The sequence below is a fragment of the Charadrius vociferus genome, unplaced genomic scaffold, assembly GCF_000708025.1.
Source record: "Charadrius vociferus isolate BGI_N301 unplaced genomic scaffold, ASM70802v2 scaffold304, whole genome shotgun sequence".
Lineage (NCBI taxonomy): Eukaryota > Metazoa > Chordata > Aves > Charadriiformes > Charadriidae > Charadrius > Charadrius vociferus.
In genome coordinates, this window is record NW_009648042.1 from 351,664 (window position 1) to 363,606 (window position 11,943).

Sequence of the window (11,943 nt, forward strand, 5' to 3'; positions counted from 1 at the left end):
GGTCGTTTTCACATAAAACATGCCCCCAAAGAGGCAGCATTAACTGGATAAAGACACGCTGTGGAAATTGAGCATTCCCACACCAGGCTATGTGCCCTGCACTTCAAGACTGTTTTATTTGGCAGCATTCTATCATGTCACTCTTATTCACAAAAACTTTATGAATAATGCTTAGGCAACTTTTTGTAGGCTTCATATTTGCACACCTAAGTGTGAATATGGCCAACTTCTTTGCTTTGCTCAGCATGTAGCCCTCTCACTGATGTTGGGGACAAATTACACTTTGAGAATTGGTTTGGGCTTTTTTGCTTCACAAAAAAAAAAAAAAAGCCCAAACAAACAATAAAAAAAGCCCTGAACAACAAGACAATGCAGCAGGAAGGTTTAGAAGTCTTTTACTGTAGCTTGGATCCTTTTTTGAAGAGCGCACCAATTTTTGTCCATACTTCTCAATTACCACCCCACATTAAAAACATGAATGATCCTAAATGTTAGGTTCATTTAAAATGAGCTTCACTTCCAATTAAGTTAACTGAGAATAAAATCAAGTTTGATTGGTTTTTTTTTCCCCCTACATAAACTGTCCAAATGAAAAGTAATGCATGAAATCTTTCTGCTTCACTAGGTGTATTTCTTTTTCTTGCAATTTCTTTTCAAATTATTTTTTCCATTCATGTACAGTCTGCAACAAATTAGACAAATGGCTTTTAGGGTTTTTTAATGTTTTTTAAGTGAAAACCAAATAACAATGGAAGGAAAATTGATATTTTGATTTTATTGCTGAATGAAGGTATCACACTTTAATGCACTTGGTGTGGCTAACTTTGTGCTAGTGGTTAACAGCACAGTTCACTAGCTAATCTTGCCTGTTTCGGTTCCACGCTGGAAAAGATCTTGGTTTTTCGCTTGTCAAAAGGGAGCATTCCACTTCTCCAGCCTGACACCTAAGCATCAGACAAATCATTATGTTGTTCCTAGATTAACACTAGCTCATTCCTTTTCACCAGAATTTGCTTGCCTAGGATTAGGATGAGAAGAATCCCTTGGACTTGTAATATCTAAAATTATTCTGTTTATTTTTAGAAATACATGCAGGAGGCGAGAAGTTTAGGAAAAAATTTAAGGCAGCCCAAACTCTCAGACCTCTCTCCAGCTGTGATTGCGCAGACCAACTGGAAATTTGTGGAAGGGCTACTGAAGGAATGTCGCATGAAGGTAGGTCCTCCTCCTTCCTGCTGCCTGCTCTCCCTTTGCTTACACTGAGCCTAAATAGCGTCTACAGATGGTGTCCTCAAAGTCCTTCACAGCTGGACTGCTGTTGGTGCATTGGTAGGTGGACGCCCCTTTTAGTGTCGTGTTTTTCAACTGCTGGGAAAGAAAGGAATATATTATCCCTCTTCTGTTTATGCAGTCACAGTTGGTGAAACGAGAGAAAAGGACAGGAAGGAGAATCAGCATGATCAGGTATCTGAGGGAGGATTTCCTTTAATTGTTCATCTGTAAGTGTAGCCTAAACATAACGGGCTCGAGACCTTCAGTCAAAAAAGGACATGTGGCTGTTGTCCGTGTTGCTTATGCAGAGCAAATGAAGTATAGCAGTTTCTAATATCAAAGAAGCTTTTATAGCCACAGAAATATAATTTCTTTGTGTCAGTTGCAGCTGGTGGTATACTATATTACCTGATTTTTAAACTTTAATAGCTGTAACAAGAAGAAAAACAGATACTGAGTGAGACGGAAAATGTATCTAGCTCTGTACTCTGTTTTTGATACTGGTCAGTAATAGTTCAACAGTGTAAAAATAGGACAATAGATAAAGGGTATAGAAATAGGACAGTATGGAGTAATCATGCAGACTTTTTTTAATTATTCTTTTTAATTTACAGTCTCTGTAAATAAATTTGAAGTTTCTCTGGTCAGGCCATTAGCGATGGTCTCTAGATTAAGCATGTCTAACTCAGGTATAAATTCTGTCCCTTGTTGGATAACATTCTGAAAACCTTTGGGGATTTTTTTTTTTTTTTAAAGACTAAACGCATGTTGGTAGAGAAGATGGGCCATGAAGCAGTCGAATTGGGACATGGAGAAGCCAACATAACAGGTCTGGAGGAAAATACGTTGATCGCTAGTCTCTGTGATCTGCTAGAAAGAATCTGGAGCCATGGTCTGCAGGTCAAGCAGGTTGGTAACTGGAAGGTCAAGACTTGGTCCATACAGTACTCTAGCAAATACTGAATGCCATCTCTACCTTTTAAGTGGCTAAGTGTGAGATATCTTTGGGATCGGAGTCCCCAGTTCATACCTTGTGAGGTCTTGGGGTGTTTTTCTGGGGTCTGTTTCCTTGTTTGTTGGGGGTTTTTTTGAGAGGTATCTCTGGAAATTGCAATGGTGTTGTCAAATAGGTGTTTGGTTTCTTCTCTTTCAACCTTCAGAAGGGAAACCCAGGGAGAGGACAAAGAAACAAGGTGGGTGGTGTGACTGCTAGACCAGTGGGATGGTCCTTGCGTCTTCCTGAGGTCTCATGGCCCAAGAGAGGATTGATTCTCACTACTGAACATTTGGCCAACTGAAGAGCGATTCCCTTATTTTACTGTGTTCACTGGCCTCTTTTCTTTTGCTTGATTTATTTAAAGTTACATACTGCATATTCCGTTTTCAGGGGAAATCTGCTTTGTGGTCCCATTTACTTCAGTACCAGGAGAGAGAAGAGAAGCAAGAGCATACTGCAGAGTCCCCAGGTGAGTACTTGGCAGTTGATTCCATCAAGGGTCCATCACAGTGAATGAACTTGGGCCTGGGAGGAGCAGTGCAACCACACAAAACCCATGTGGGATTTTCAGTGTATTTGCTTGCTAATATCACATTTACATTTTGAGACATTTCATAATCATTACAAAGATGCCTTGATGTCTGGACAAAATAGATGGACATTACTGGAGGCAAATGAACATACTTACTATCCCTGTCTGGAAAATCACTCGCTGCCTGTTCTCTGCCTTCATTCCCTTTTTAATCAGCATTGAGTGAGGTGAGAAAGGCAGTGCTTCTGCAAGAGGTGATTTCTGAAGGAGCTGCAGGTGTGGAGCTGTGGCTAAGACAGCTGACATTTTTCTTTCAGTGGGAATAATCTGTCTCTCAAATTCCAATGTGAATAACTCCATGTTCAATAAGACTTTCTACTGGTGGATGGGACAGTGCAGAAGTTGTGTAATTAATCTCCAGCCATCAGTCTAGGTGCTCAGTTTATGCTTTGGCTTTGCCCTTTACAGTCACTAAATTACTTCTGTGTTGTGAGAGAGGTTGGTTTTCTGATGACCTTGAGATCTTCCTTTCTACAAGCTGCTGCTGGGTATTGTAGTAAAAGCCTCTGAACTTTAGTGGCTCATCTTCCAAGGACTCTCCAATTGTCCAAATCCTGCAGATGGGAACTTGTATGATGAGTCCTCAGAGACACATCTATGGAGAAACTAGTCTTGCTCATGAAAAGACTTTGTAATAAGCTTCGATGAGTAATGCACTAAGCAACCTGACTGGCAGGCACAAATTCCTGAGAGCAAAATGTGTCACCACAAAGCAGTTGGATCAGAGTAGCGGAGTACAGAAATGCATGGCATTCTTAGCACCCAAAATGCTACTGGAGCTTAATTTTATCTCATCCTTCTCAGTTGTGAGCTTTCCATAAAAACATATTACTGATAAAACTCATCACCGTACAGATTTATGTTAACGTATTTCACATATGAAGAAGGAAGCTGTTAAATGTCCAAGTTCAGTGCTGGATTAAGGAAGGAATAGGTAATTTATTAAGCATTTTTCATTCTGTCTGCTTCTACATTTCCAGGATAGAATTAATGATAATGCACAGAGACATTACAGTTACCAGCCACTTAAGATTGTTTTCAGCTGTGTGTAAAACAAATGCATTGCAGACCATACTGTAATTTTATATTAACTTCATATGTTTTCTCCATTGTAGTTGCTGTTGGAACAGAAAGACGGAAGTCTGATACAGGAATTACTCTGCCTACTCTGAGGGTTTCCCTGATACAAGATATGAGGTACACAGTTTCCTAAAGCATTAATTGTGGTTTTAATTGGGTGGCATAAAGTAAAGATCCTCACTGGCTTTGGGTTTACAAACATTCTCCTTAGCTCACATTCAAATGTACAAAGTGTTGCCTTTTTATTTTACAAAGCTTTTTTGCATGTTTACTTGATTTATTTTGGCTAAAAGACAATGAAAAACACAGAAGTTTTACTGGGGGCTTTGTTTTCCCAGAAGGGTTCTTCTAGCAATAAAGCCAACTTCTACAAAGAGCAGCAGATATGTTGAATTCCTTGGTACTTAGAGTTTGTATCTTTTTGTTTGTTTTAAAGTACTGACCAAGCAAGCATAGTTGATAGTCAAAGCAAAGGTACATAAAGACCTGCTCGCAATGCCTGAGCAATCTACTTTCTTTCCGATTTGCATTTTATGTCAAATAGTAATAAATGCGCAAACTTAGAAATGTAGTTAAACATAGTATTTGGGTGAGTTTAAAGCTGGGATGTAAAGTAAGGGCAGGTGCTCTGTCGGAGACCGCAGCCTGGTTCTGGAGAGCTTTTTGAGCAGTGGTGGTCGGGAAGTGGAAGGATTAGAGGGTAACGAGGGGTGGATGATAATGTTCTGATGTGACAGCACTAGGCAGTTATTCTTCGGGGCATCTCCTTGATGAAACCACTACTAGGCCAGGCCACTGTTTTGACACTTCGCTTGCCATGGCTAAGCATCACAGTGGGGTAAAAGGGCCATGAAAAGAGGGGAGGAGTAATGCAATAATGCTCAGCTGTAGAGAGCTGCTAGCAATTGCTAGCAATGTAATGCGTGAGGCAACATGAGTATTGTTTCTTGTAATACCATGTCCTCCTTCGACATAAAAATATGGTAAAAAAACATGTGGTAAAAATAAGATCAATTGTAGTTAGTTCACAAAAACATGTTTACAGTGATGTGATTTTTTTATCATGTGTGTTATTACAGATATTTTTTTTTCTGATGTGAAATCACACAGATTAGTCAGACTTTTCTGCAAGAAAATGACTGTATTTCCCACCTACAGTGTGCAACCTTTTTGTTTGATGCTGTGTACTTTGAGTCTCGTGCTCAGATTTCGAAGAATATGACATCCCACATAAAGCTAAAAAAACACGCGAAAAAGGGAGGGAGAATGTATAAAGCGTAATTAGGAGTATAATGCCAAGAGGTCATTTTGAACACGTGTCTGTCATTTTAGCGTCCCTCTCATGGGACGTGGCAGCTATTTACTTCATTCAGCCCTGTGAGGCTGACGGGCATGTAGAGGGTCAGCCTGAGGAAAGCATGAAGGAGGATCTGGAGCGGAAACTCACGTGCTGGGGGGAAATTGCTGGCAGAGGAGGCTGTGTGTGCTCACCACTGCGCACATGCGTTTCGTCTTCCGCGTACTTCCACTTGAGTAACGGCAGCCCAGCACGGATCCGAGCTCTCTTGCTTGAGTCACAAGAGCGTTTCCGCTGCTTTTCAGAGGAAAAAGTGCAGAAGTAGAACACTACCTTTAGTAATATCTTGGGTATTTGTGATTATCCACAGACATGTCTGGTCGTAGAAAATGCTGGGCAGATGGTGAGTTGAATTTGTCATCCGTAATCTCGTGGCATACTTTCTCCTGCTTGGAAGGAATGCTGCTTAATATTTGTTTGTACACACAGATTTATGCTGAAGTTAGAAGGACGGGTAATTGTTAAATTGCCAGGGTTGCAGTGCGAACTGAACTAATGGCTAGAGGATTAAGCATTGCCTTAAGCACAGCTTGTTTTTGATGGCTCATGCAAGGTTATGTAAACAACTTGAAAAGCAGGGCTGAATCACAGTCACACTCTGAATGTGTGATGAGCCTGTGCTGCAGGTAACACGGTGTGTCCTCTGCCTCCCTCGCAAAGCCAGGCATCTTAGATGCGGTAAGGAAGATGCTCGACATTTTTATTTTGGTTCTCTGCACAGAGAGTCTCTGCACAATTGTGTTTAGGGTATGCCCTTCAGCCTTTCCCCTGGGTGAGGATCTGCAGCATCTCTCCCACCCCTCTTTCCAGCTCCCTGGCGGACTCCTGCTGCAGCCTGCCTCCTGGATGGCCTCACCCCTCAGGCACATCGCTGCACGTCCAGCTGGACTAGCCAGCGCCAAGGCAACTCCCCAAAACATTTGGTCCAGCTGGGTTCAAGTTTTGGGTCCTTCCCCTTCGGGCAAGCTCTCCCATGCTACCAGCGCTTGCTTTCATGCCCGTGTCATGCCTCCCCTCCCGCAGGGAGCTCACAGAAGAAGATACAAGCCCCGGGCTCACAGCAGTGATGCTTCACCTGCTGCAGTCAAAAGAAGCTGGTTTAGCAAAGACCCGCTACTTACGTGGGGCGAGCTAGTACGGCTTGTTTCTGACCGCGCTGGGATCGGGAGCAGTCACCATCCTCAGGGGATGGCGAATACTGAGCAGCTGTAACCTCTTCTGTCAGCACAACTATTTGCAGAGGGTATGTCTCGTCATACCCCAGGCTTACATTTGACAGGGAAAATAGATTTTTCTTTATTACTAATGGGATTAAAAGCAAGTCCCAACCTAGGGGTTGCATTGAAACTGCTGTTCAGTACCCTGACAAGAAGAGTTTGCTGTGTGGTAGTGAGCATACGGTGCTTACGCTTAGGTCACCGATAAAAATAGAGCTGTTCTGACTCTCACAACTGGGAGTGAAATAAATTTGAGTTCCTGAATGCTCTGTTCTGTTATACTCTGCTTTTGCTGACAGCAAGACTGATTACTGAATCTTTTTAATGTTTCTGGCAAGCTGCATGGTTGCAGATCCGTATTTTTCCCAAATGCACAATTAATACCAATCTGGTCTGAGCCAGAAGCAGGTAATGAAGAGGTACAGAGCATGCATGGAATAAGGCTGAGTCCATCTGTACTTGAATCTTCTCACAGTAAAATAACATATTCTAGTCAGTGTTTCATATTAGATGTAATTCCAGCCGAGCACTGGGCGGGGGAAGGGAGTGAGATGATAGTCTGTGCTTTGATCTTCCCATCTCAAAAGACTTGAAATGTCTGAGGAGAGTGTCTCAACACGATGTAGTTGAGTTGTGCACCTCCCGTTTCTCAAGGACTCCGGATCACGTGCCCATCTGTCTGGGCTGGAAGGTCGAACGCTGGCTGCCATGCTCCGAGCGAGGAAGGGCTTTCCAGCAGCAGGAGCAAGGCTCTGGGCAGTGATTCAGCTGGTAGGCATCCCTGCTGACAGAGGGAGGCTGCTGAGCTTGCTTATAAAAGGCAAGGACTTGGATGTGAGTGTAATGTGCCCTCCTGGGTTTGTTTCACAGCTCACTGTGAGTTAGCGCTTCTCACCTCGTCCATCAGAGAACTATCCACGTGACATTTTAGGAAAGAGGAGGAACATTTTTTTTTTTTTAAAAAAAATATCTTTTTTTTTTCTTTTTTCTTTTAAAGGGGTTTTAGTAACCTAGGTTTTGCCACTGGCAAGCTACCATTACTCCTATTGGTTGTTTCTTCCTGATGGTGATTCAGATATGTGCATACAGCATAGAGCCGTGTGATACAGACCCCTCAGCTTGGATTGCAAAGGTAGATCTGTATTTTGAGAAATCAGGTAGGTTAATCTGGTGGAGAACAGTGCTGCTGAGCTATGTCTGGTATCCACCTCATTTGTTCAGAGCGAACATGTATTTCTGGACAGCACTAAGTTGTACTTTGCAAATTTGCCCTTAAGGTCCTCGTTCTGTTATGTTGGAAGCTCTATAAACAAGAGAGTATTTTTCCTCAAATAATGCAGGGTCTAAATATAACGCAAAAGCACACGCTTGTGTGTAACAGATGGGGGAAAGCACGAGACAGTGAGACTATACTTGTCGCCATAAAAAGCATCAGTCACAGCGTGACTTTGTTGGATTTTCTTTGGAGTAAATATTGCCGCATTCCCTAACACTCAGCAATGCATGGAGAGCCTTCAAGGAAGACGCAGGAGTCGGAAAGTAAATCGCAACAGAGATCAGCTCAGACTCAGCTGATGATGTTTGGAGGCCTGAATTGCCTGTGCACTTAACATGCAAGCTGTGTGAAAATTAAGAAATTGCAGCCTTTTCTATCCCCTGCTGGAAACTGTTACTCATTTTTCTTGTTGTTTATTTAACCAAGTGGGGGGTTTTTGGAAGCAGCTTCACCCTGCTGTGGCAGTTCTCTTCCCCTTCTAAAGCTCCCTGTGCTCTAAAACTAGAGTTTCTGGCATCTTCCAAAGTGAAATATGGGAAGTTTAAAAAAAGAAAAGCAAAACCATAGAAGAAAGCCCCTGTGGAACAGTTCTGCTTTCCTACAGACCAAGCATGTGGTGGAGGGCTGTTTAGATTATCGTTTACACAAGGGCTTCATATCCCTGAAAATGTGATTCTGCTTGTGACTGCTCGTCACTGTTGTGTCACTTGTGACTGTTTTTCCCCAACAGTCCTCTTTTTCTCAGATTTCCCATTGTTGCTGCCATCAAGGAGTTGGTTAGAGCCTTCAGAGTTGGATTGTGGTTTGGAGAAACTCTTAAGATGTGTATTTGTCCTCTGCCCTCGCAGACATACCCGTTTGTGTCAGCAGCGTGAGGGAGTGACAGTGATATAACTGGGTCTTGCAAGGTGGCTGCTTTTTTTTGTGTTAGCAACATCCATGAGGACATCTACCTCAGGCAACGCAGGGATGAGCAGGTCTACACCTGCTCGCCTTGGCCAAGCAAATGCCAGGACACAGAGCAGCTGATACGGACTGTAATGTGTCCGGGTTGCAACCTGCTGTTCCCAGGAAGGGCTGCCCCATGTCCCCGGGCCAGCCTGGGGCTGCCAGAGGTCTTGGTGCCATGGTGCAGGGCTCTGCAGGGCCATGCTGGAGATCTCTTTCTCTAGAAGTGATGTCAGGAGATGTTTTCCAATTCAGCTGCTGCATCACACTGGATATTGCCATTTGAAGAATGTAGAATTTTTATGATTCATCTATTCTTTTTTTTTTTTTCCACCCCTTTCAGGCATGTTCAGAACATGAGTGAGATAAAGACTGATGTGGGGCGAGCCCGAGCCTGGATAAGGCTTTCTCTGGAGAAGAAGCTTTTGTCTCAGCACCTGAAGCAGCTGCTTTCCAACCAGGCACTTGCCAAGTAAGCTGGCTCTTTTTCTCAAAACTTCACTTCGGCGTCTTCCTCGGTGGCGTGTCAAAGTGCTGCGCAGGCTCTGGGCGCAGCCAGGTGCCCTGTCTGGGTACTGTGGTTTCCAGCTAGAAGAGATTGATGGGCAGAGGGTAGCAGGGGGAGGAGGTACTGCCCACCCAGCAGCGCAGGAGTCTGCTCATCTGCCTGGAAAAAAAAATCACAATTTTCAGGAAGGAGGCGTTAGGTTTTGGTCAGGTCAGTGCATTGATCCAAGCCACTTTGTGGCCTTACAGTCACTAGATCTTGACTTCCGATGAGCTGGGACACTTAAGGATCTGCCTGTGTAGGTGTTCTCTGACCTCGTTTTCTCAAAGCAATGCATTTAGAAAAAAAAAAAAAAACAAACCTTATGAAAACATCTTAACTATTGCATGCGGTTCTTGGCAGAACTGGCTCTGTGACGTTACACGCATGATTATGCCAGAAGCTACCAAATACTCAAATCTGCTAATGGGAAGAAAGTGGAGCTGCTGGAGACAGTCACCTCTTGGCTGATCAGCTAAAGGCATGGTGGCCGACCTGTCTTTTGCTTAAGTTTCATCAACGTCTGTCTACCTTAGCAGCTTTTTGGGAGTCTGTTGCCTTCAGACTGCGAGCAGTGTCGCAAGCTCTGTGCTTTCTCAGAGCAGGTCCGGGTTAACTCCCGGTGTGCCTTCAAGCTGCTTTGGGCAACTAGTGGTATACGCTGGGCTCACTTAAAACAGAGAGTGGCTGCTGCTGGTGGTGCCTTCCATGGCTTGGTACCTTCTGCTTAGTCTTCTCTGTCGCAGTACGTGGCAGAAGGAAGATTAGGTTATTAGACAAGGCTGTTCTGCAGTGGGAAGATACGGGGAAGAAATGAGGTTGCTGTATGCTGTTTCAGGTCTGCTGTTGTGAGCAGTGTTAGTTTGTATCTGTGCTTTGCAGCAAAACCCAAACTGGTCCTTTCATGAGATGAACTCTGTAGCCTTGCAATGGTAGCGTGGAGCAAAGAGTGGTCTGTAAAACACGTGTAACATAGGGGGTAAATGTCCCCGATGGGTTTGTAGCAGCTTGTGGTAGCTGGGGGATCTCACTTTTCATACTTCCCATGAAGATCAGCCCTTCATTTGGTGTTTTGAGATTCAAACACCTTTTAAGATACATGGTGCTTTTTCAACAAGAAAGCAATGTATTTGTTTCTACCAGGAAACTTTACAAGCGTTACGCTTTCCTGCGCTGTGAAGAAGAACGGGAACAATTTCTGTATCACCTGCTCTCACTCAACGCTGTGGATTACTTCTGCTTCACAAGCGTCTTCACCACAATCAGTGAGTTGGAGAAGCAATTTTTTTTCCCCCTGAATAAAAATTATTTGCTGTCATGATTTGTAAGAGACGATGCTGCTGGTGCCCGAGTAGCTGAGCCCTTATCTGGAAAACCTTGGTTGTTGCTGGCTTAGCTCATGGGTGCTGGATGTTGCTCCGGGAAACCAGCTGGAGAGCCAAGGTTGTGTGGGAGAGCTCTGGATCAGAGCATTGCACAAAGGAGAGGAATCAGCAGACAGTGCCGCTGTAGCACTTGAATTTTCCCTCACCGAGTTGTATAGTCTCTTTCATCTTCCCTCCCAGGCAAGTCCTCTGCATCTTAATGCCACTTTCTGGCCTTCGCTAAGTGTGCATCCTAACAGCCTGCTCACCTCAGACTGAGGAGGAGATGGAAATCTTGGCGGATGAAATACAAGGCACTGCTCTGCTGTATATTTTTAATTCTCTTTTTGTCTCTCCTTAAATGCCAAAAAGATTCCCTCTCTCTTCCTCTCTTCTAAGAAGGAGGGCAGAGATTGGATCAAAATCTGAAAATGAACCTTTGTCTCTCCAGCACTGGGCAATGCGGAGAAGGCAGGACCCCATGAGATGACCTAATTATTTGGATTCACCTTGGCAGCCCTTAGCCTTCATTTCCCTGCCTGTTCAGAGTGAAGTGAAGCAAGTTTTATGTGGCTGTCAAAACAGGCACTCATTCTACCTTTTCTCCTCTTAAAGCAATAAATCCCCTCAGAACTAGCACAGCGCAAAGAGATTTATTCATACTTGATTACCTTGTTTCTGCGGGGCATGCAGCTTGGCGGCTTTCCCCTGTAGGACAAGCACTTGGAATTTGAGAGTGGTTGGTTTTGGTTTTGGTTTGGTTTTGTTTGTTTTTTTTTTTTTATTTAAGTGTAATATCATTGCATAGCAGGCAAAAAAGTGAAAAGGCTGGCTGATCTTACCCAGGCAAAACTGTAAAATATAAGGAGAGAGAGCGTTGCAGCGCTAGTGTGTGATTGTGTGATAGCTGAATCAAATCCAAATCGGGGTGGGTGGCAGTCCTTTGTGTCTCAAGCAGGTACGGATGGTGCAGATTTAAAAGCAAATAGTCGTGATGATAACAACGATGATGATAATTTGTTTTTAAATGAGGGGGATGTCCACAGAGACACATCAGGCTTGAGACCTTGCCTCTGCCATTACCAGCATCTCTGACATTCCCTTCTCCCCCATAACCCTTCCGTCCGACCCCTTTCACCCCCTTCCAGCCTGCCGGGGGCGGCGGTGCCCTTGCCGCAGACCGGGTTTTCTCATCCCTTTCCCCGGGCGGGCTGCGGGGCCGTCCCCGGTCTTCGCCGCCGTCCCGGTTCTGCCGCGGGCGCACTATTCGTAACATGATCCATCCTTCCACTT

General features: G+C 44.1%; 1 protein-coding gene across 1 annotated transcript in view; it reads left to right on the plus strand.

Moving 5' to 3' along the window:
* Positions 1 to 11,943, plus strand: part of DENND5B (DENN/MADD domain containing 5B) — a 70,218-nt gene that overhangs the window by 49,873 nt on the left and 8,402 nt on the right. Inside the window, exons 10-15 of the mRNA XM_009883637.1 lie at positions 1,084 to 1,215; positions 2,029 to 2,181; positions 2,660 to 2,738; positions 3,977 to 4,058; positions 9,083 to 9,211; positions 10,430 to 10,551. Of these exons, the coding sequence (XP_009881939.1) occupies positions 1,084 to 1,215; positions 2,029 to 2,181; positions 2,660 to 2,738; positions 3,977 to 4,058; positions 9,083 to 9,211; positions 10,430 to 10,551 (697 nt within the window). The remainder of the gene's footprint in view (positions 1 to 1,083; positions 1,216 to 2,028; positions 2,182 to 2,659; positions 2,739 to 3,976; positions 4,059 to 9,082; positions 9,212 to 10,429; positions 10,552 to 11,943) is intronic.